Raw genomic sequence first — 23,054 nt, 5'->3', positions numbered from 1 at the left:
ACGCTTCTCTTTCGCAAGTACACAGCTCGTCATCACACCCTGCACTAGGCAGGAGACATGAGGCAGAAGGGGTACAAGAATGACGTAAATTACTTCATTGTGGAAATGCAAAAATAACCAACGGCTTGCTTTCGCACCAAACACCCGCCAGAGCTCAGCCGGCAGCCCTCTCATCGGGCCCGACTTGGTCGCTCAGGGGTATCTTCTGACTAGGTACTTTTGCTCTCAACTAAACTAAATCACACGACCCTGAACATGTGCCTCGAGATTCACACATTATTGCCCAGGCCTCCTTTGCCTGAGCAACTTGAAAGACCAGTTGGTAAGCGAATCGGGATTTTCACCCGATCAAATCGCCAACAGAGCTCTCTACCATGGCATTTATTTCACTGCCAATAAAAGCGTTGCCCATTGCTCGGAGGATTGGTAGGCCCAGCCTGTGTCGATGGCGGACCATAGCCGTCATTACTATGGTACGATGGCGGGGGTGGGTTCTGCTCGCCATTTCCCCACTGGAGATATTGCTGTTGAGGCTGCTGATTGTGCCCAAATGCCGGCGGGAAGCCAGGTGCAGCTTGGTGGTGTTGTCGATATGACTGAGCATCATCAACTTGCGTGTGGCTATGCTGGTGTTGCCCTCCCAAGGGCGGCGCATGCCCATTATGATCGTGCCCCGGCCGAGAGCCATGAGCCGCGCCTTGCTCATGATCCATCCAGCGTTGCTGTGACTGGCTTGCAAAGGTGTAGTTTCCGCCCATGTTGCCATTCGCCATCGACAACTCGTGCTGTCGCTGCTGGTTCTCAGGGGGCCCACGGTGATATACATTGTTCGCATATGTCCCATGACCCAGAGTGCTGGTTTTGCCCTTTTCATAATCAGCCCAACGCTGCACTGCTTGGTTTTCGGGACCTAGGTAGGATAGTTCGTTGCTGGCATTTGGGTCCCAGATGGGGATTCCGTCCGGGGGTTGAGCCTCGCCTCGAGGCAAGCCTCTGGTGTAGGTCGCAAGGTTCCCGTTGATACCAATGAGAGCCCAGGCGAAGACAGCAACGTCTCGGATCGAACTCATAAGCTGATCCAGAGGCGGACCGCCGACGGCCTTGGCAGCGTCGTCGTAAAGAGGCGGCTGCTGTGAAGTGTATGGCGGCTGGAAGTTGTATTGGACGCCAGACGGATACTCTGGTCGAATGGGCTGCTGGCCCATGGAGCGGCGAAAAGACCATTCTCAAAGCTATGAGGTGGGACCAGCGGCGGGTGTGAGGCTGGAATGGGAGGACGGGCACGACGAAGAACAACGACAAGCCCATCCGACGTGCATGAGACGACGGCCTCCAGCTCCAATGGAGCAACGGGTGTGCGTCTTCGGCGGGCACGGGGTGTAGGGCCAGACTCGGGACTGGGACGGCTTGGCCCTGTGCGCGAACCGGCGCTGGGAGGGGTCTGGTAGGCGCCGCTACTGGAACCAGACTCCATGGCAACTGCGTTGGAGGCGGAACTGATGCTAGACATGGAGTGTTGAGAGTCTTCGTGCTCCATCTTGATCTTCGGGCTAGAGGGTTCGATATCGATGTCCATCTGGGTGTACAGCCGAGCTCCTCCCCCTTCCGAGTCGCTGGAGTTGATGCTTCGACGTTCATCTTCCTCCTCGTCATCATCCTCTTCGTCGAAGTCTTCTTCTCGGCGGGGGTCCCGGTACCAAAAGCGCAGATAGGCAATCGAGTCGTTTGCCTTGGCGCTCTCGAGGCATCGTATGGCATCGGGAAGACAGTTTTCCTGGATACATTCATAGAAACTCTTGTCTTTGATCTGGTCAGGACGTACACCAAGAATGGTAGATACGGCGTTTGTCGCAAACATGACTGTCAGTGTCCTGGTAAATCGGTTCACGATGAGAGCGGCTCTGGGTTCCCGTTCTGTCGGCTGGGTCCGGAACTTGGGGGATAGGTGCTCTAGCATGTGATATCGAGGATCACGAGGAGAGCTCGAGAAGAGCCGTCGGATCTGAGGCGCTTCAATGGCGCGTCCTAATGGGGTTCCGGTCAGCAGTGCAAGAGCAGCTGCGTGATGGTTGGGAATGTGCGCATACTCTCACTCTTCTCGCCTCGCCGATACACGCTGGTACAGGCAACTAGAACATCGTGGACGACTGTGAAGCAGCACTCGCAGCTGACCCACTCGCCGTCGCGTGACAATATGCGAGCATAGTGAAGGACTGCCGCCTTGTCGAGTTGAACGCCGCGGTTATGGACGGAGCGGGCAAAAGGCACCTCTTCAGGGTGGAAGTATTCAAAGCAAGATCTGTCCTGCACCTCGCGAGGGTGATAGCCGAGAATATCGAAGATCGACTCGGAGGCGAAGAGGATATTGGCTTCGGGAGAAAGGTCTGGATACGCACGTGTCAGCCAAAATCTGGGTGCGAATGAAAATAGGATCGAGCGACAAAACGAGGCTGAGCGCGCGGTAGTGGCGTACTGTGAATGGTCATGAAAGTTTGCTCCATGACGATGACGGCGGCAATGGGTCGAGCCGATGAGCGCGAAGAATTTGCCAGTTCGACAATGTGGAAAATAATCGGGCAGAGAAGGGTCAAGCACTTGCGACTTGACTTGGCGAAGAGGTACGGGATCCAGACACGACTCGTGATGGTACGGATCGATTGTTTCTAATGCGAGATGACGAGGAGACTTGTGGGTCGGGGTACCTCAAAGCACTGCAGGACCACTCGAATTCTCGTCGCTAAGCGCGAAGATTGAAGACAGAGCTTCTCAAAGACGTGACAGAATGGCTAAGCGGCGAGGCGTCAGCGAAAAGGGCGGGCTGTTGATCTCGTCACAGCTGACAGCTGTGTCGCTGGGAAGAGACAAGAGGGCCCAGCAACAAGCGAGGGGAGAAGGAAAACGGAGTTGAGGCGATGACAATCGCAGTTGCGGCGAAAGCAATTTGGAGATGGCGGTCGTGTGGTGCGCACGATCGGAGGCAGTGTACCTGATATCGAATGGCACGTCAAGGCGAACACTGAGGGGTATCTGATCGATGATGATGATGTCGGCAGGGTGCTTGACTACTGATCTTCTGATCTGTCGCTGGTTGGCTACCAATGTCTACGAACCGTGGCCTCGAATCAAGCCGGCCGAGACAGTGATGATGTTGGGCCTGAAGGCGAAGTGAATAGGTGATGGATGAAGAGTAAACACACATGCGATTGATGCGCCAACTTGAGCTAGCCTGGCCACAGTTGTCAGGGAAGATGCTGGATAAAATTTGCGCGGGGCTGCGGGAAAAGCCCGCCTGGGGTTGTGGTTGTCGTGACTGCGCTGCGGTTTTCCCCTCCCCAGGACCAAGGATCCAGTACCGACGCCCGAAGGGGGGGGGGGGGGGGGGAGAAAGAGCAGACTGTCCAAGCTGAGGGGAGCCAAGGCACAAGGGTCTGGCTCAAACTGAGCAGAGGCAGTGGGCTGGGGTTGTAAGACGGTGTACAATGTTGTGGCTCGAGTCTAGACTGGGTCTGGTGTGGAAGTTGGCGAGCTTGAGATGTGACAGCAACAAGGCCAGGTATCGTCGAGGTAATTACCGGACCTGGATAAGAGCAGCTGGGCGGTCACAGGCAGTCACAAGCGTCATGCTGTACAGTACCTACCTAGGTAGTAGATAACTACGTATAAGGCAGGCAACTGCTAGGTACCATGTACCTACCTCCAAGGAATGATGGCCGCAAGGATTCAGGGTCCTCCTGGCGGCGCGAGTGGACGGGGAAGTGCAGGCGCGAGTGCTCGGTGCAGGTGCAGGCCGTTGCGCCTGGTCCTGCCGTTGTCGTTTGTCAACTTGCCCATTACCGTTGGCGCACGGCCAGAGGAAGGAGTGGGGGGGAGGCTAAGCAGGAGGCCTAGCAGGTGGCGGACCTTGCCCTAGCACACGCCGTTTCGTGTCATTTTCGGGGCTGATTGCTTCTGGGCACGTCAACAGCTTGGAAGGGATGCCTGTCGTTGTCGTCAGACACAGTCCCGGCACTGTCAGTTGCAGCATCTGGTAGAGGGTCGCTCCCTGAGCTCTGAGGAGCAGGCAAACGCAGCGGGGAGGCCTCATCCACTTCCTTCACGAGAAAGGCCACTGGCGACAACGTCGAACTCGTCATACAAGACCCGATGATTGTCGGGGAGCTCGCTAAGCAACAAAAACCCCCTTTCTTGACTTTGACTGGGTGGCGGAATGTCGAGTCGGTGATTTATCGAAGCCACAGTGTGCGCCGGTTCCTGTATCGCTCTCAATCGGGAAATCCCATGGTCCTCTGTGTGAGACAGCTCGAGGGCCCAGCAAGCCCAGGTCGAGGGCCCAGCTCGAGGGCCCAGCTCGAGGGCCCAGCTCGAGGCCAATGCACCCTGCGGACAATTCTCCTACACCCCCGGTCTCGCCTCGAGGAGAGTACCGCATCGCTCCCGTTGTCAAGCTGGCACCCCCCACAAGCCGCAGTCAAGACGGACGGGCGTACGTACCATAGCCCGCCAGCCCAGTCATGACTCTGGGAGGAGCCGAATCCGAGCAAAAGACGTTCGAAGCACCATGCGCCCCCATATCCTGTCAATTGCTTTTTCAGGAAAAGCTTGCGAGATGCCGGAGATACATCCAATTTGGTCCGTCTCCCCCCGATGTGACAGCGGCTGGGGCATCCCAAAAGCTCGATGAGCCGCAACCCTGACGTGCATGGACATCGGCCGCGCGAGGAAATAGTAATCACCAACTCAGTTGATGCGATGTTGGTCACTCGCTTTCAAACTGTAAATCGTAGTGTAACGGCCTACGACATGTTGACATGACTTTCTTGTCGTCCCTCCCCAAACAGTCGCAGGCTGCATCAGCACCTTGTCCGCGCAAGCTCGGATGTCGGGGGTTCTGTCTGGCCCGTCGTCGCAATGTTGCCCGGAACTCTCTGCCGAGGGCGCAAACAACCTGGCTCGTTCGTCGGAAGAGGGTATATTGTTCCAGTATTCTGCCGCACAGTTGCATCTTCGGCATTACGCAGAGACCAGCGTCAACCCGCCAAGCTCGTTGACGCTTTGTCTAGGTACCTTAGGTAGGTAGGTATTCCACACAAGTCTAAGGTACAGTACAGGTGGGGGCAGTTCACGTCATCCCATGCATCCACACGCGACAACGGGTCATCCACCGCCCAGCGGGAAAAGGGGATCAGAACCATGCAAGCTGTTGACAGAAAATTTGGCACTCTTAAAATCCTTCACCTAACAACACCACTACAACCACCAAAATGACCGATTTTCCACACCATAATACACCTACAAAATCTAGGACCCTAGGGGCTGCTACCTTTGTGGATAAATCCAGAATGTGTTAATCACTGGATTGATTCAATGCCGCAACGGATGAGGGATGTGGTAGCTATGGAGGGTAGAATGGCTGCTAGTTGGTAGATATGAGTGCCCGATATTAAGAGTGCCAGATTTTCTGTCAACAGCTTGCCACGAACCACGAGGTGAGGTACGTGCCACTCTGTCCCCACATGGATGAGAGCGATCCTTAGGTATTACTGGAATGCGTGCATCTCGATCCAACGCGTGTCGCGCCCAAATCCGCCTCCCTCGTGACTCGCAACTCCCCTCCATACGAGCGTGTACAGTATTGCAAAAGATTCAGTCAGCGATATGCCACTGGCTCTCCAGCACAAGGCTACTCCGGCAAGTCCAAGCAACCACATGGCGAAGACCAGTGTACATAGTAACATGGTTGAGCCCAGCTAGAACACGTGGAGAATCGCGGGATGAGCTGGAGTCGGCTTCGGGCGACATCCTGAACATATATTTCAAATCACCGAAACAGCGGATGTTGACAAGCATTGAGGTTCCAGTGATCAACTTCCAATCTAAAGGACGAGATCACTACCTACTGATCTTCAGTCGCCTCGCCTGCCAGCATCAACACGGCGGTTCAAGCTTGCATCGTTCAGTCATGTCGATCTCCAGTAGGTGGTATCTCTTGATACTCATTCGGCCAAGGGGCGTGACGGAGCTGATGAATGCGATCATTGTGCTACGCGACTCGGTCTCCCATCGCGAGCTGTGCCTGCTCAGTAGCGGGACTTCGGTATAGGACGACATACCCATACACTCGGCGAATGTCCCATGACAGACAGGGGTGTTTGGCAACTCCAAACCCGCGTTGCTGATCAGAGTGCACGAGCCTACTATATCCGCGCAGAACGAGGGGATGTATCAGCCCACAGGACCGTACCTTACCCACAATAGTCCATGATCTTTGGCATGTGACATTTTGAACCAAGATCAATGTGTCCTCATAGTCGAATAGAGCAGTACAGCTATAGCATGAATGCTCGAGATGGAGATGATGGGGTGCCTGCGTACTCCTGCTTCTTCTTCTTCAGCCCATCTTTGGCCATTCGCTTCTCTCTGTGAACATCGTACAGCGAAGATAGAATATCTGGTCTCGAGCAGCGATTTTAAGGACTGGGCAGCGTTCTACCTGTTTCCTTTGGCAAGATGATGCTTGGCAGCCAAGAGCAACAGTCATCAACCAATCCAGGGACCCCGTCCTGCCTGTGCTTGAGCTAAGATTGGGCTATGTATCCTCAGAATACCTTTACATTCTACGAAGAATGGCTCTTCTTCAAAAGGCATCATTTGAAGGTAAGAAGTACGAGGTAAAATGCCATAAACCTCGCTGAACATCCACCGAAATTCGAATCACGACCTCCATGGAAAGCTTAAGCTTTCAACAAGAGGCGCAAGATCATCGTCCAAGACTGCGAGTTCATCATCGCAACAGCGCAGAGGCACATCGACCCGATCCCGGCCACACGTATGCGGATCCGACTTTATCATGCCAAGGCTAGAGGACTTGTGAGTTCCTGAATACCTCCATGGGAGATCGTGCGCGCCGAGGCTTTTCACCAAAGCAAACTTTGAAAATTGTCCTGTCCTAACGCCCTAAAGCCTGTTCCATGAGCCTCAATGCTTTTCTTGCCTCCTCCCGACCCGTAAACGTAAAACGTAGACGCCGTATCCTCATAGCTGCGTTGGGCAAACTGTCCGGTTCAATCCATTTTCTTTTCGCTCCTCGTCTTCCGTGCTTTTATGCGGGCATCAACGATCTTTCGGCTTAGCGCAGGCGCCTGGCCTCGCGCTCGGACTCGAGGAGGCAGAGGATGTCGTCCTCACGAACTAGATGGGAATGTTAGCAAAGCTGTGGCTGGCGGCCATAGACAGGATGGAGGCTCGAGGGGTTGCGTACCGGGACCCTTGACGTTGCGAATGATGGAACGGGTTTGGTCGTCCATGAACTCAACGCGAACCTGTGTGACACCACCACGAGAGCCTGGCGCGCGGGTCAGCCTGGGGTGTTTCTTTTTCCTCTTGGTCGCAGTTTCGTCGTGGGGTTTGTCGAGGGCACATACCGGTTCGGCCAAGGACACGAGTGACCTTGACGAGCTTAACGGGAACCTTGGAGGAGTCCATTGTGTACCTAGGCTAGGAGGTTGCGCTGGTGGACGTAGAGGGCGGTATCGCGGGGCGAATGGATCAACGTCTAGATATTGAAATACTGCGTCGTGTTGAGGTTGCACTTGGATGTAGGTATGCGACTGGCCTGTGGTGCTTACATAATACACATATTTAGCCAGGCACAGCCTGGAGACAACAGCTCGATCCCACACCTGTACAAGCAGGTCGGAGAGGTGGAAAGGGTATCCTTACATACTCTCCCTATCTTACCTTACCTACCTATACTTCACTCGCCTCGAGTCACAATGGGTCTCTAAATATTGCATGTCCCGCAAGCATATGGGACGATCTGTCCGCAGTGCGCCTTGTGTGTTTCATCGCGCACCGCAACGCAGAACTGGACCTAGGTACTTGGCACAGAGATTGCACATTCTACCCCGAGAAAGTGGTGATTCTGTTTCGTACCATCGATATCGTTTTGCAATAAGCGAGGCCGGCATGTCAGGGGACGTGTCGTCGGATTGTTCGTGGCCCTCACATGCAAGATGGTGTGTCCTGGAAAGGTACTGTCGATTATGCCAGTATGACTTGATTGAGGGCGAAAAAATATGCTTCGGCTGCAAAAGAGACTTGCTGATGATGTTCCAGTTTACCACTAATAAAGGGCGTAACACAGTGTTCGGTGCTTATGCCACACAAGCCGAAGAGGTTTTCACGATGCCACGCAACATGACAAGGGTTTACTTCAATTGGTGGGACAACCCGGGTGTGCATGCAGGTCTCGAGTATGTCGCTCTCGAACCAATAGCTCAACAAAGAAGCCGTTCACTATGAAGCCCCGGAGCTTCCGATTGCCCTAGGCGTGCACTGCCGCAAGCCGCTCTTTCACGCATGGACGCGAACAGCATGCTCTTTGGATCAAGTATCTGCAATCCAGCCTTGCATCCAGCGCACCGCGCTCTTCGTTCGTGTCACCGGGATGATAGCTCGCTACACGAATGGGCATCGCGAATGCGTTGGACAGTTTCGACCAGATTGGGCAGCTGGATGGACTCCCTTGAGTGAAAAGAATACACTTTACCTTCGCTATGCCCGGGTTTCTCGAGGAATATTCACCATTACTTCGGTCGCATCACAAGTACCATGCGAAACCGACAGTATTGGTTGGAAAGGTGTTCCGCTGTCTGGCATTCTAGAATGGTGGTTCGCTGGTGGTCACCCGGCCTTGTACCATACCTAATGGCAAGGGTATTGAGATGCCTGATGAAGTACCAAGCCAGTAGCGATGTTCGTGTGGAGGGTCAACTACGGCCAGACATAATGCACAGGTAGTGAAGTTATTACTTCGCGAACGAAAGAGTAGTGATGTTTGACAGAGCCCACGACTCTGCTTCAGTGCTCCAATCGAGTGCCTCGCCACTACCCCATAATGGGGAGTTTGCTGACCATCTGCAAGACGACATTGCTCCGCATGTAGAGGATGCACGCCACGATGCAAGCCCTGGAGGTCAGCCCATGATGAATGGGTTGAGGTTGAAGGCGCTGCCTGGAATGAAGTCGGAAGGCACGTGATGTGGTTTGCTGGTAGGTGCGTCGGCGCACGAATAACCCCTCAGGCTTTATACATCTCCCAGCTACAGTGGACTCAGGCGCACTCAGGCCGTTGCTGTGCCTGCGAGCTACACCACAGTGCACTGACCAGCAATATTGACCTTGCAGTCGCCCTCAACACCCTAATCTGTTTGGCTCACGTACTAGGACGCTGGGATTGGCATCTGGGGCCTCCACGAGAACCATTTGAGACCAAAGGCGAATGATCTCGCAGCCTCGACGACGTCGTAACAAACATCACGTCTCATCGCCTGAGCGTGTATGTCTTTCCTTCTGACCTCGTCATGGCAATAAGTCGAAACGATGCCTGCCTCTACCCCAGAAACCCACCCCTACGACCTTCCAAAACTACGCGTCTCATTCACGCCAGAAGTATGCAGGGGCAAGAAATAGACCAATAATGCGCAACATCTAACAATGCGGTTTAGGATGACACGCGATTCCTCTCACAAGAGGACAACGTACCAGGTTATTCATGGTTCTTCTCCCTGTTGAAGTTATTGGGCTGACCAGAGACAGAGTATTTTGCTGTCCAGTTTTGCCCGTATCAGCCAGTCGACGCAGATCCAGTATTTGCCGCTGTCAGCAAGAAGCACGTGAGTGCAACCTGGAGTCTCCTTTTCGCGATCGATTCGGGTGATGTCGTGTGCTGAACAGCGAGTAGGTTCTTCTGTGCCGGTTGACGGCCAGCGACGACACCCAACCATATACCATCATCAAGGTCATTCGCGATGACGATGTGCGTACCCGTGAATCAATGGGCCCTCCCTCCACTGACTCGACAGGCTGATTCTCGAAACTACACCTGCACTTGGTCGCAGGATAAGGAGACAGGCAAGCCATACCTGTGCCTCAGTGGTGAGGATGCCAAAATCAAGATTTACGATGTCACTGAGGGCACGCTCGTCAACGTGGGTTGCTTCCCCGAGAGTATTCTGACGATGCAAAACTGACTTCAAACAGGTTCTGGTCGGCCATGGAGGCGTGAGTGCCCTTTTGGCCATGGAGTGAAGACAGGATCTCACTATCACAGGATATCAATGACATGGTCACTTCGCCGATCAACCCTCTCGTCATTGCAACTGCTTCAGATGACACGACCATCCGCATCTGGAGTTTAGATCCCGACCATAAGGACATGCCATGCCGCTGTATCCTTGGTGGCGAAGGTCACCAATGGAGTTTGCTGACTCTGGTACGAGCCGCAAAATCTTGTTTGGATGTAGGTCGACACACTGACAAGCACGGTGTAGGCGTTCCATGACAGCGGACGTTACATGCTCTCCGCGGGGCATGATCAGATTGTGAATCTAGTCAGTTTGTGACGGCTACCTTTAGGCCTTTACAGCCTCTTTGAATTGCTTGCTGACAACCTATCAGTGGACGCTGCCAGACCTTCCTGCGGGAACTATCCAGCAACCTTTGGAAGTCCACTATCCTCACTTCTCCACGAATGAAGTCCATAGCGGTGTCGTCGACTGGTATGTCGGCCCCAGCACGGACGAGACCAAAGCTGACCTTGCAGCGTCGCCTTCTTCGGCGATTGGATCCTCTCTCGTGCCTGCCACGACGATATCATTGCACTCTGGCGCATCGAAGGCTTCTCTTCCAAAGACCCACCGCCTCCCCCTGAGTCAGCCCCGACGACCATCAATCCTGAGATGCTGACGCGGTCCGCCTTCACCAAGGATTCGCCTGACCAGCACGCCTCACATTCCCAGTACACCCGCCTCCTCACCTTCTTCACCCCCGGGTCTGGTAACATGTTCTTCATGCGGTTCAAGCTCCACCACATGCCCGGCCATCACCCAGTGCTCGCGTTCTGCAATGCTAATAGCAAGATATTCTTCTGGGACCTGACCCGCATCACGAGCTACCACGACTGGACCCGAGGGCTCATGCGCGCCAACGGCGACCGAGCCCTCATGCCCGAACGCCCGGCCTGGCTGACACCCATTGTGCATCGCGCCAGACCGGAGGGTAAGCAGAAGCCCGAGCTTACGGTTCGCGAGCGTAGGGCCGCCGACGCGCCACCCAAAGGTATCGAGCTCATCCCCGGCATGGCCGAGTTGTACAGCAAGGAGACGCTGCAGTCGTGGGACGGCAAGTACAATGCCGGCGACCCGCACACACCGCTGCAGGCCCATCGTGTCGAGTCGATCGGCGTCAAGGGGTTTGTTGGACGGTACGCGGCATGGAGCCCCAGTGGCGAGTGGTGTGTGATCGTTGGTAGCATCAACCTCGGCCTCATCCTGCAGCGGTGGGCGCCGGCGTGAGGCTTGCCGTAGGAAGAGGGCTAGAAAGTGTTCATCCCAGAGTTTCGAATAATCATTTCTCTCAGTTGTGTGCAACGTCCTTTCGTGACCTCCGCCTTCGACGATGGCGCTGGGACGGTGATCTTGCAGGCTGCGAATTCTACCCACCAACCCTGTGATCCCGAATCGGTAGCGATGCAAAGGTGGGCCTGGTAGGGCCCTCACTTCCTTCGCGGTCCATGTCGAGGGCTCCGTGCATCGCGTGATCGAGCTTTCCGCCCAGCTGCTCCATGGTGCGGAAGAACTTCATGGCTATCTCGCCTTCAGCCAACTTTTTGGCCTCCGCTTCTTGCCGGTCTTCTGGACGACGACAGTCCGCCGGCACAAGCAGGTCGGCGATGTACAGCGAGACGATCCCGCGCAGCCGCTGCAGCTCGGGGCTTCGCGAGAACGGCAGACTGTCCAGTAACTTGTCCATGCGCGAGGCGAGCTCGCGCATTCCGTCAAGGGTCTTGGCACGGATGTCGTCTCGCGCCTGGCGCATTCGCTTTTCGCGGGCGTCCACCAAGGCATCGAGCCCGCGAGGCCTGCCTCTGGAACTGTCGTCCGGGTTGAATGGGTCTCTGTCTTGCGGGTCGAATTCATCGTCGGCCTCCTCGTTGTACATGTCCATATCCGGATCCATCTCCCAGCTCTCCGCGTCGGCACGTAGGTCGTCCAGTGCAGCGGTGTGTTGGGCGTGCATCTGGCTGATCTCGTAGCTGACCTGCGCCGGCCAGAACTGCAGCGCCGAGGCTGCCTTTCTCGCGCCGAGATGGTGGGGGTAGTTCCGAATGAGGCCCTGGAAGTATTCCTTGACCTGCGGCACATTGGAGATCGGATAGCGGTGCTGCTGCTTCTTGCGGCGCCTCTCTCGGGACATGTCGCTGTCGTCCGTCGGCGCCCACGCCGCGTTCTCCTCCGACACGGGCTCGCGCATGAGGATCTCGGCACCGAGCTCCCAGTAATGATTGCGCCGAATATCGACCGGCTTTCCGGAGACACGAGAGCGCATGAGAAGGCCAAAGGCGCGCTTGGCGGCGAGGATGTCGCCGCGGGCGAGGAAGACGGCGATGGAGCGAGCCAAGGGCTGAAGAGCGGCGCGCTCCGCTGCATACGACTGGGGTTTGGGGAGGGACGACTCGTGCCCTGATTCGGCTTCTGTCTCGAAATCGGTCTCGGCGCGGGAGTCCTCTGCGTCTGTGTCTGTATCGGCAACAGGGGCGGTGGAAGGGGCTTTCCACCGACGAGGCTTCTGTCGTCTCCTGGTGTCCCGGTACGGACGATGAGGAAATCCAGGCTGCTGAAGTGATGGAAGCCGATCATGTTCGGTGAGACCGGCGGCCAGTAGCTGCTTAAGATTGCCGGGAGTGTGACTGAGGGGGTTGATGATAGCGTCTGGGAGGCGGGTGACGATAGGAGGGCTGCTGTTAGGGGATGAGGGCAAGCTGGCGGCTCTCTTGCGTTTTCGAGGGGCGCTTGAAGATTCCATGGTGATCGGATGTGTGATTTCAAAAGTACGCGGTCAAAATCGTGTGACGTATTCGCCTTGCCGATGCTGGTAAGAACATGAGCCAGGTAGGTAGGTAGGTAGGTAGGTAGGTAGTTGACGATTATGGCGTGACTGAGATTACTGCTGCCTTGGGTATGGAGATGGCAGCCTAGACAACGTAATGAATCACGGCTGACATCTCAACATCATCTCATTTAATCAGAGAAAAGCCTGCTTCCTGGGCTGGCGTACAGTTGCCGATGGGAACAGCAGTGTTGATGAGTTGAAGATTCAGGTGATGATTTTGAGAGGGTGGATATATCAGGAGGTCATGGGTGTGTCTTTAGCAGCATCTCGGATACCAGGAAAAGCCACAGTTTAGCCGCCACTGGTGGTGTGGGGCATTCCCAACGACATGGATCAACACCATGTATCTCGAACCTTGTGCATCCATCCATTGCTTCTGTCTTATCATCGATCCATTCCAAATTACGAATATCGAGAGCTCGCTCTTTGTGGCTTCATAGACCGCCTGTGTTATTGATATCAAAGTATCCCTTAAGTGGCCCCACGCGGTCGTTCTTATCCACCACCGCAATGGGCGACGCTAGAAATGACAAGGCGTTCAAGTATCGCCAGGAGATCAGTCAGGTAGGCACCCCACGTACCCTATTCGTCAATTCTTTCCCACCGCAAATGCGCCTGTATTATGTTACTGGAGGCCATGGGAGCGAGCCTTCGAATGCGCGTCGTGCCATTTGTGGGGTGATCAGGAGATCACTCAGCGCCGCCTGCATGGCCACTTGCTTCGACTCTGTCCTTGTGTCCTCCCCGGTATCACTAGGTGATCCATGACATGCCAGGATGAAGAAATAGTAAAGTGAGAAATGCCAGCGTCGATGCGTGGCGCAATCACTGCTGCGGCAACGAAGCGGTTTGCGGTGAAGTGGACTGCCAAATAGAGGCTGCTTGTCACGAGAAGGCTCTTTACAAGTCACGTCGAGAATCAAGCAACAATATTCAGGTCGGACATTCGTCGCTGCCTAAACCATTCATCGCCGCCTATTCAAAGTACCCGCCGCTGCTGGCTCCATACTCGGGGGGCCTACCATTCAAAATGTCCATGCCAAACAGGGATATGCATGCCATCAGCTCGACAACGCCGACAACACCAACAACTATCATTTTCCTGTGACTTGTCACCAGGCCAAGTGGATATCTTGGACATCGGCCGCCAACAATCTCACATCCTCAAACCGCGACAGGCCCTCGTCAGCCCGCGCTGACCTGGACGCTGATTCATTCCAACGACGGCTTCTTGATCCACCTCCAGAACCAACCGTTCGCTCCACAAACGAGTGCTCATAAACGGTCGAAGGGCTATGCCCTCCTTTACGAATCATACAATTCTCTCGCAGAAGTCCAACAGTCATCATGAGTGGCATTTCCAACCAAGGCCTGATCGACTTCCCCGCAGGCGCGACGTCGAAGTCTGGCCCGAACCACCCCACCCCGCGGCCTGGATCCTCAAGAGGAAAGCGCAAAGGTCGCCCTCGTGGTGCCAGGACCCTGGCCCTGGCATGCAGTCAGGCGCAGCAAGAAGCAGGCGAATTGTTCCAGACAGCATTTGACGATACGGTCGGCGCTTGCTTCCACTCTGGCTTCCAGTCAATCGACAATGTTGCGGTGTCGACAGACGGCCCTCCACCCAGAGACTTGACCACAGAGCCTCAGGAGCTTACACTGTTCTATCATGACATGGAAATCCACTTGAACGACATTTGTTTCTTGTCTGACGACTCGTTCTTGTTTGATGAAGAAACGGCTGAAGACTTCCGAGTGCGGCTTACTGACATAATCCGACAGATGATGTACGTCTCTGGGGAGACTGCTGAACCTTCTGTCGAGACAACAAACATTATAGAGGGCATCGTGCGTGAGCAGGTTGTCGAGCTAGTGGGTCATCATTCACGCACAGCAGGTTCAAGGTTCAACATTAACCGTCCCAGCTCAAACAATGCACCGACCAGGCGGCCCGTCGTGGATCTCGGTCCATCAATATAAACGACTTGATTTTCCAGATCCGCCACGACACCGCAAAAGTCTCTCGTCTCCGCACCTTCCTCTCGTGGAAAGACGTTCGCAAGAACGTCAAGGACTCTGATGACAAGGGAGGAGACGCCGACCTCGGCGCCGGCGAAGATCCCGTCGGCGGTGTTGCAGCCGGGGGTCCGGTGGATGATGCCGCAAAAAAGAACAAGAAGGCCAAGGTCGGACTTCCCTGGGAGCCGTCATCGTTCTACCCCGTCGACGTACCCGAGCGCGACGACGAGGAAGACGAGGAAGAGGAAGAGATGAACTTTATCACTCTGCAGCGCCTGCGCAAGGCTGATGAACGCACGAAAGCCATGACAAAGGAAGAATACGTCACATGGTCCGAGTATCGACAGGCGTCGTTCACATACCGCAAGGGCAAGCGGTTTCGCGAGTGGGCCGGCTTCGGCATCGTGACGGATAGCAAGCCGTCGGACGATATTGTTGACATTCTCGGCTTTCTGACGTTTGAGATGGTGCAGACGCTCACGGAGGGAGCGCTCAAGGTCAAGGAGCAGGAGGATCTCGTCAAGGCGCAGAGCGGCGGTGGCGGCGGAGTCGACGGCGAGGGCGCATCGAAGAAGCGCAAGGCGCAGCAGGGTCTTTTTGATCCGCCCAGTGAGGGAAAGACGCCCATTGAGCCGCGACACGTCCAGGAGGCGTTCCGACGGCTTCAGCAGCGGCCCAAGAAGATCAGGGCCATGCTCAACGGCTCAAGGCTGCCGATACACACCAATCTCAATATTGTGAGTTTGCCATTCTGTTCAACCTTGGTGGCGCACGTTGGCTAACCATTTGCAGATCTGAAGACAGTGGCGGAGCGTTTTGGTTCGGGCGTTTGGGCTTGGTTCAGTCCGGTTTGTACAGAGGGGAGATACCCACGGCCCTTGTATAGGGATTAGCGTTATTCGTTCAACGTTGGCTGATGAAGGTGGTGGTTGCTCGATGAGAGGTTAGGCTAGGGTTGTGCGACTTTGGATGGAGAAAGCAATTGATATCATTTTATTGACGAGTCATGCTTGATTTGGGATATGCTGCAAGTATCGAGTCGTGATGCATCGGTTTCATTTGAATACAAAGCTCATCTCTTGACTTGTCAAATTTGGGTGTCTAACTAACCCAGCTCCTATTTTCAGCCAAGCCACAGGTAAGGCTGCTCTCCTCAGACTTCTCCGCCCACAGCCGAGACATCCATTGCTCAACTTGGCGCCGCGAACAGGAGCAGCCCGAGACTCTCCTGCAAGACCACCCATCTATAGACGGCTCTGTTGAAGGTGGGCAAGGCAGCACGTGTGAATTCGTCGTTCCGAAGACCTCATGTGGGTTTTTCTGGTTCCGTGCACAAGTCCATGCCGCTGCCAGCTCGGCTTCCGTAGCCGACTCAAGGCCATCGGCCTCGAGGCTTGGCGCGGCGATCGGCATCCGTGCCGTGCTGTACGTTTCCGCCGCATTCATGGCAGGTGTCGCGGGCTCAGACGGAACTTGGCATGGACCCATCCATCGGACGCCTTTTTGTAGTTTGACCAACTCATGGCATCATGTCGAGAGTCCACCACTCACGACGGCGTCGCCATGCGCGTCTTGAGCATGCCCAGCTCGGAGCTCTTGGCCCACGCCCCCTGCGGCGTCTGCCGGTAAAAGACCAACTTGCCGTCGTCGCCCGTGCTGCCGAGGATCTGGCCGTCGTCGTCAAAGTCGACGCGCCACACGGGGGTCCGGTGACTGTCGAGCTTGGCGACCTCGCGCACGACGTGCGCCACCTGGCCCGGCTGGCCCGACGACTGCCGCTCGGCGGTGGCGCCCGACTTGGCGAGGCTCGCGCTGAGGCCGGACTGGTGCTGGTGCTTCTCGTGCGAGGGGCCGATGGCGGCGGCGAGGGCCTCGCCGCCGGCGCCGGCGCCAGCACCGCCGCCGTTCTGGGTCTCGCGGCGGACGAGATCGGCGGCGGCCCATGTCTTGCCGTCGTTCTCGTCGTAGGGCGTCTCGACGCGGAAGACGCGGACGTAGCCGTCCTGGCAGGCTGAGGCGATGGTGTCGTAGCCGCGGACGTTGCCGGGGGCCCAGGCAATGTCGCGGACGAGGCCACGATGGGCGCCGGGGCCGATCTCGGCGGCGAGGTAGAACTCCTTCTGAGCCTGCGGCACGCCATAGGAGGCTGTGATGATGTCGCGGGAGCGGTAGAGCTTGACGGTGCCCATGGCGGCGACGACAATGGCGAGAGAGTCGGTGGGGACGCCGGCGCGCAGAGCGGTGTAGCAGGGGTCAGGGTTGGGGTCGAACTCGACCTTGAAGCTGACCTCTTCGCCGCGCGCGGGCTTGGGGGCGACGGCAAAATCGTCGATGAGGGTGTACTCGGACAGATTCTCGGGCTGATCGTTCTCGTAGACGGAGAGGCTGCCGTCGGCGGCGAGGAGGGCCAGGTAGGTGTGGCGCGTCTCCTCGTTGTGCTTGATGGAGAAGGAGCGGTAGGGAGCCTTGTTGGAACGCGTCTCGAACGCGGGCTTGCCGGAGAGGGTACGAGAGGAGCCAGCGCTGAAGCGGCGGCCCGGGGCAGCGGACGGGTCTTCGGCCCAGAGCTTGAAGCGGCCGTAGCCACCGAGGGAGGCCAGCAGATTCGGGTAGACGGTCGGAGGAAGCCACTGAAGCTCTAGAGTCTCGCCGCCATGTGCGCCCCAGGTGTCGCAGAGGCGCCAGACGCCGTCCTTGTGGCGATTGAAGACTCGAATCTTGCCGTCGACGGCGCCGGTCGCGCAGCGATCGCCATAGGCATTGAAGGCGACGGATTGGACTAGGTCTCGGTGGCCGTGGGAGAGGTTGAGGTCGAAGCCGGCGCGCTCTTCGGCGACAAACGGCGGTTCTGGGGGATGAGCCATTGCGTCGGCTGTGTGACGATGGTGATGTCGGGGATCAATGACCAAGGTCCCTGGATGTGCGGAAGAGAGCAGCAGCTGCAGCTGTGGGAGCTCAATTGACAGAGGTAACGTCCAGTTGTAGCTTGGAGCATTGGAGCATGGGAGCATGGGAGCATGGGAGCATGGGAGCATGGGAGCATGGGAGCATGGGACGCAACCCCACGCTGCAGGAGCCTCGACGCACAGGCCGCGTGACGGTATGAACCCCGGGGTTTCAAGAGGCTCTAAAGAGAACCCCCTAAGAAACCCTCTTCGATGAACCCTCATCCATGGAGTAGACCCTCCCCATGACGATGATCATCAAGAAACCCTCAGCCTTGTCTGTCCATTCTTCAGACACATATCACTTTCACTCTACATCAAAGGCTTCCAAATACCCACAGCCAAGCGGTTACCATCTTTGATATAATATCCCCCCCCAGACACAGAGCACCATGAAGGGCCCCTCCATAGCTGCGAGCATCCCCCGATTGAAGCTCTCCTCCGGCCATGTAAGCCACCCTCCATGCTCACCAAGTCCATACTGACGTTTTTCCAAGTACATCCCGCAGGTCGGCTTCGGCCTGTGGAAAGTCCCAGCGGCCCAGACCGCCGATGCCGTCTACGGAGCCATCAAGGCCGGGTACCGCCACATCGACGGCGCCTACGGCTACGCCAACTCGGCCGAGGCAGGCCAGGGGGTGCGCCGCGCGATCGCCCACGGGCTCGTAAGCCGAGACGACCTCTTCATCACGTCGAAGCTGTGGAACAACCACCACGCGCCGGCGCACGCGACGCGCATGGCCAACGAGGAGCTCCGCGCCTGGGGCCTCGACCACCTCGACCTCTACCTCATCCACTTCCCCATCGCGACGCAGTGGGTCGACCCGTCCGTCTCGCGCTTCCCCTCGTGGCACGCCGACGCCGCCAAGACGCGGCTGCACCCGCGCGCCCGCGTGCCCCTAGCCGACACGTGGCGCGCCCTCGAGGCCCTCGTCGACGCGCCGGGCGTCCGCGCCGGGCCGCTGCGCTCGATCGGCGTGTCCAACTTTGACGCCCAGCTGCTCTGCGACCTGCTGGCCTACGCGCGCGTCCCGCCCGCCGTCCTGCAGGTCGAGCACCACCCCTACCTCGCGCAGCCGCAGCTCGTGGCCGCGGCGCGCGAGACGGGCGTCGCCGTCACGGCCTACTCGACCTTTGGCCCGCAGTCGTTCCTCGAGCTCGGCAACCCGCGCGCCGCCGCCATGCCGCCGCTCATGGACGTGCCCCTCGTCAAGGCCATCGCTGCGAGGCACGGCCGGACGCCCGCCCAGGTGCTGCTGCGGTGGTGCACGCAGCGCGGCATCGTCGTCATTCCCAAGTCGATGCGGGCCGAGAGGGTGCGGGAGAACCTCGACTGCTGCGGGTTTGACCTCGAGGCCGCGGAGCTCGAGGCCATTTCGGGTCTGGATCGGGGGTTGAGGTTTAATGACCCGGGTGTGACACATGGCGGGTCTGTGAGGATATTCACTTGAGGATATGCCACCGAACCAAGGGGTATAGCTACGGTTCCAGCGCGGCCATGGCTCGACAGATGTAGGATCAGACCAACTGGTGGGTACTTTGACAACGATGGGGCAGGTACATGGTCATCATGATGAATCTTGATTCGAGTCCAAAGTCCTTCATTAGGACATTTACCTCAACGCTGTCTAATGTAATGCAATGCCTAACATTCCTGACTTACCTTTGGACCGTCTGCCTCGCTCAGCTGACGAAATTTACCTGACAACTCTCTTCCAGGCATCCCAACCTGTTCATCAAGACGTCTTCACATCAACAAGACGACGCCTCCGTGTCCCCCTTGTTATCCTTGAAAGCCTCCGCATCAGCAGCCTTCCCCGGCCCCTGCTTTTCCTTCTTGACGCTCCTCCACTCGACGCACAAAGCACACGCCAACGTCACCAGCGCCAGCCCCATGCCGGCCAAGAAGATCCTCGTACACGCAAAGTTGTACGCCGCAACCACAACATCGAAATCCTCTGATGGCACGACATTGTGCAGATCCGTGGCGCCGCTCTGCACAATCGCATCGGGGTCTAGGCCCGGCACGCTCGACAGACGGTCAACGAGTAGGTTGCTGAGAATGGCCTGCCCCACAGCCAGGAACACGGCGCCGCCGAGTTGCTGTCCGAAAAAGGTTATGGCCAGACCGGTTGATACGTCCTCGCGCGGCAGGACCGTCTGCACGGCCAGGCCGACTGTCTGCATGCCGAAGCCGAGACCGAAGCCCGTGAGGAACTGGAAGCCGACCCAAGCGGCTGTACTGCTGCCAGGGTGCAAGGTGCTCAGGAGACCGAGACCGACAGCCATGATGGAGGGGCAGAGGAGCATGGCGGGGGTGTAGTAACCGATGCGCTGGGTGATCAGCCCGGACATGATGGAGGAGGCGACGAGGCTGAGGACGAGTGGGAGGGTGTAGATTCCTGACTGGACAGGATCGAAGCCTTTGACAGTTTGAACTGGACTTGGTTAGCCAATGATCTATCTGCAAGGGGGACGAAGAATATCTGCAAGGGGGACGAAGAAAACTTACACCACAAGGGCACATAGTAGACTGCGAGCATCATGGAGCCGGCGAGGAAGATCATGAAGAAAGTGCCCGCGAGGACGGTTCGTTGGGAGATGATGCGCACTGGGACCTGCGCTGTGTCGGGCATGAAGATCTGGATAGCAGCAAAGGCAACAAAAGCCAGGGCGAACACGACAAAGAGGGCGATGATGCGGCCGTTGCTCCAAGCATAGGTCGCGCCACCCCATTGCAGGGCCAAGAGGAGGGCGACAATGGAAGGGATGAAGAAGAAGGATCCCAGGGGGTCGAGGCGGGTGATGTGCTTGGTCAAGGACACGGGCTTCGAGGGCTTCTGGGGCGCTTGGAGCATGAAGAAGAGGAAGATAAAGGCGACACCTCCGATGGGCAGGTTCATGTAGAAGCACCAACGCCAGGTCGCGTTTCCAGCGAACGCGCCGCCGACAAGAGGTCCGATGACGGCAGCGACGCCGAAGACCATGCCAAAGACGCCCTGGAACATGGGCCGCTTGTGGAGCGGAACGATGGTGATGAGAATCATCATGGAGCCGGTGAAGATGCCGGCCGAGCCAAAGCCGGCAACGGCGCGACCGGTGATGAGCACTGCCGAGTTGGGAGCAACGCCGCACAGGAGAGAGCCGATCTCAAAGACGACAATGCTCGCGAGGTAGACGACCTTGGGGCTGTAGAACTTGTAGATGCGACCGAAGAGAAGCTGGGAGGCGGCGGTGGTCAGCATGTAGGCCGAGCCGTACCAGCCAATGTCGCCGAGGGACTGAAACTCGTCGGTGATGCGAGGGATGGCGGTGGCGATGATGGTGCGGTCGAGGGCGACGAGAAACATGGCGACAAAGTTCGAGGCCATGATGAGCCAGAACTTGAGCGTCTTGGGCTGGTAGTTCTTCTCGGCCTCATGCGTGGGCGGGCCGGCGGCAGTGAGCGGGGGCGTAGGCGGTCCATGGGAGCTGACGGTTGGGGAGCTGACGGTTGGGGAGCTGACGATCGAGGAGCCGACAGTCGAGGACCTTGAAGATTCCTTGGTCGTGTGCTTCTCGTCCATACTGTCGAGACTCGACTTGTGCTCGGTCGGTATTGTCGGCATGAAAGAGATATATATATGCCAAGGTCAAGAGTGGGAAAAAGAGGGCGAGGTTAGAGATGTGCAGGAGAGAACAAAAAAAAAGGTGAGCCTGCATGAAACGACAGCCAGCAACAGGAACAGAGGAAGCAGACGGCGTCCAAGTGGGTGTGTTTAGATTGCTATGGATGCTGGTGACAAGGCCAGACTCTGGGACAGGCAAAGAGGCAAAGGGAAGAGAGGCTGAAGAGTATACATATAGATGCTCCCTTAGCTTGGCTTGGCCTGCAGCATGGCATCGGAAAGCAGATCCCCCGTCGGTACTCCGTAAAGGTTGCCTGTCAGGTTGCCTGTCAGGTTGCCTGTCAGGTTGCCTGTCAGGTTGCCTGTCGACGACGAGGGACCATACGGCTGGGCGTCGGGTGGCACAGACATGGTGAGGTAACCGAGCGGGTATCGAGGAGGGTCTGGATGTGGATGATGGATGCCTGCTGATTGACGGAGGAAAAGAAGATCTTTGGGTGAGACAGAGTGATGGAAGGAATGGGAGTGGGTTAGGGGAGTTGTAGTTGACGATGGACGAGAACGGATACTGGGTTGAGCCACATACGAGTGGAGGGAGTGGCGCTGGGGCACACCAGACCTAATGAGGCTTAGCGGGATCGAAGCTCCAGGCCTCGCTCGGTCCCGAAGGATCACACAAGTCACCGACATTCCTGTTTGCCCTGTTTGCCTGGACCTGGACCGACCTGGACCGTACCTTTTTCTACCCGACACACCGCCGCCTGGACTTTGACATTTCGGGACCGAAACTCTCCCCTCCCCTTCCCCTTCCCCTTCCACACGCACGCGAGCTTGGCAATCTCGCCATTGATGCATGCGAGCGAAGAGCCACAGCCAGAACGAGGCACCGAAAACGTGCCAACCCCAGTGCACCAGAAGGCGCCACGACAAGGCCAGCCGCCCAGCCGCCCAGCCCAGCGAAAGCAGAGGCCACACAGGGCATTCCATCAAACCGGGGCAAATCCCATCAGGCCATCGTCTCAACTGCCTGTTTGCCTTTCTTCCCTTTTCGGCGAAAGGATCGGCTTCGCTTTGAGCTGGCAGTGCCTGAACCGGCTCTGGTCTGTCCAGCCCTGCCTACCTACCTACCTTACCTTACCTCAGGTAGCCTCATAGACGTCAACTCGTCCCCCGTCGAACATTCCATTGTTGCCATCAGCTATCAGGCAACAGACAGTTAGGCATCATCGAGCAACAGAAGACGCACTCGATCGATACCTGAACCCCCAGCACGTCACGTCGCCCGCATCCCCGCTGCATGCCTTCGTCCTTGCTCGCCAATCACTCTTTGACGGTCGACTCTGCGGATACCCGCCCTCACGGGCTCACTGGTCGTCGATTTGCCAATCCCCTCTTCCTGTTCCTGTACGACATTTCCACGCCAGACTCTGCGAGCTCCTCCTGCCCATCCATCCTCGGGACCGAGATCGATCGTCGCGCCGGCTCCACTCGCTCGACGCCGCCTTGCTCTGCTGGGGCGATCCCATCCAACGTC

At 57.0% G+C, this 23,054-nt stretch overlaps 9 protein-coding genes across 9 annotated transcripts; 4 read left to right on the top strand and 5 right to left on the bottom strand.

The window, feature by feature from the left end:
* Window positions 1-386: 386 nt before the first annotated feature.
* VDAG_00418 (uncharacterized protein) lies at window positions 387-2,501 on the bottom strand (the record flags this gene model as incomplete). Its single annotated transcript, XM_009651795.1, has 4 exons — window positions 387-1,127; window positions 1,247-2,025; window positions 2,088-2,384; window positions 2,474-2,501. 4 exons carry the CDS (start codon window positions 2,499-2,501, stop codon window positions 387-389), a joined length of 1,845 nt encoding a protein of 614 aa, XP_009650090.1.
* A 1,183-nt stretch (window positions 2,502-3,684) lies between these two features.
* On the top strand, window positions 3,685-4,694 carry VDAG_00417 (uncharacterized protein; the record flags this gene model as incomplete). Its single annotated transcript, XM_009651794.1, has 4 exons — window positions 3,685-3,799; window positions 3,965-4,010; window positions 4,300-4,483; window positions 4,593-4,694. 4 exons carry the CDS (start codon window positions 3,685-3,687, stop codon window positions 4,692-4,694), a joined length of 447 nt encoding a protein of 148 aa, XP_009650089.1.
* A 2,203-nt stretch (window positions 4,695-6,897) lies between these two features.
* On the bottom strand, window positions 6,898-7,547 carry VDAG_00416 (uncharacterized protein). The gene is made up of 3 exons (XM_009651793.1): window positions 7,422-7,547; window positions 7,259-7,342; window positions 6,898-7,188 (listed from the first exon to the last, which is right to left on the bottom strand). Exons 1-3 carry the CDS (start codon window positions 7,480-7,482, stop codon window positions 7,127-7,129), a joined length of 207 nt encoding a protein of 68 aa, XP_009650088.1. The 5' UTR covers window positions 7,483-7,547; the 3' UTR covers window positions 6,898-7,126.
* A 1,834-nt stretch (window positions 7,548-9,381) lies between these two features.
* On the top strand, window positions 9,382-11,354 carry VDAG_00415 (uncharacterized protein; the record flags this gene model as incomplete). Its single annotated transcript, XM_009651792.1, has 10 exons — window positions 9,382-9,450; window positions 9,507-9,546; window positions 9,598-9,674; window positions 9,743-9,817; window positions 9,900-9,989; window positions 10,042-10,062; window positions 10,112-10,273; window positions 10,332-10,391; window positions 10,459-10,559; window positions 10,604-11,354. 10 exons carry the CDS (start codon window positions 9,382-9,384, stop codon window positions 11,352-11,354), a joined length of 1,446 nt encoding a protein of 481 aa, XP_009650087.1.
* Window positions 11,355-11,493: 139 nt separating this feature from the next.
* Window positions 11,494-12,864, bottom strand: VDAG_00414 (uncharacterized protein; the record flags this gene model as incomplete). Its single annotated transcript, XM_009651791.1, has 1 exon — window positions 11,494-12,864. The coding sequence occupies one exon, from the start codon at window positions 12,862-12,864 to the stop codon at window positions 11,494-11,496; it is 1,371 nt and encodes a 456-aa protein (XP_009650086.1).
* Window positions 12,865-14,298: 1,434 nt separating this feature from the next.
* On the top strand, window positions 14,299-15,765 carry VDAG_00413 (spt3; the record flags this gene model as incomplete). Its single annotated transcript, XM_009651790.1, has 4 exons — window positions 14,299-14,703; window positions 14,731-14,820; window positions 14,874-15,704; window positions 15,760-15,765. The coding sequence occupies 4 exons, from the start codon at window positions 14,299-14,301 to the stop codon at window positions 15,763-15,765; spliced, it is 1,332 nt and encodes a 443-aa protein (XP_009650085.1).
* A 184-nt stretch (window positions 15,766-15,949) lies between these two features.
* Window positions 15,950-17,831, bottom strand: VDAG_00412 (nuclear pore complex subunit; the record flags this gene model as incomplete). Its single annotated transcript, XM_009651789.1, has 2 exons — window positions 15,950-16,390; window positions 16,519-17,831. The coding sequence occupies 2 exons, from the start codon at window positions 17,829-17,831 to the stop codon at window positions 16,069-16,071; spliced, it is 1,635 nt and encodes a 544-aa protein (XP_009650084.1). The 3' UTR covers window positions 15,950-16,068.
* A 473-nt stretch (window positions 17,832-18,304) lies between these two features.
* On the top strand, window positions 18,305-19,363 carry VDAG_00411 (NAD(P)H-dependent D-xylose reductase; the record flags this gene model as incomplete). The annotated part of the gene is made up of 2 exons (XM_009651788.1): window positions 18,305-18,361; window positions 18,422-19,363. 2 exons carry the CDS (start codon window positions 18,305-18,307, stop codon window positions 19,361-19,363), a joined length of 999 nt encoding a protein of 332 aa, XP_009650083.1.
* A 301-nt stretch (window positions 19,364-19,664) lies between these two features.
* VDAG_00410 (azole resistance protein) lies at window positions 19,665-21,520 on the bottom strand (the record flags this gene model as incomplete). The annotated part of the gene is made up of 2 exons (XM_009651787.1): window positions 19,665-20,350; window positions 20,425-21,520. The coding sequence occupies 2 exons, from the start codon at window positions 21,518-21,520 to the stop codon at window positions 19,665-19,667; spliced, it is 1,782 nt and encodes a 593-aa protein (XP_009650082.1).
* Between the last annotated feature and the right edge of the window lie 1,534 nt (window positions 21,521-23,054).

The sequence above is a fragment of the Verticillium dahliae genome, genomic scaffold (genome assembly GCF_000150675.1).
Source record: "Verticillium dahliae VdLs.17 supercont1.1 genomic scaffold, whole genome shotgun sequence".
In the NCBI taxonomy this organism is placed as follows: Eukaryota; Fungi; Ascomycota; class Sordariomycetes; order Glomerellales; family Plectosphaerellaceae; genus Verticillium; species Verticillium dahliae.
This window is presented reverse-complemented; position numbering and strand designations above follow the sequence as displayed.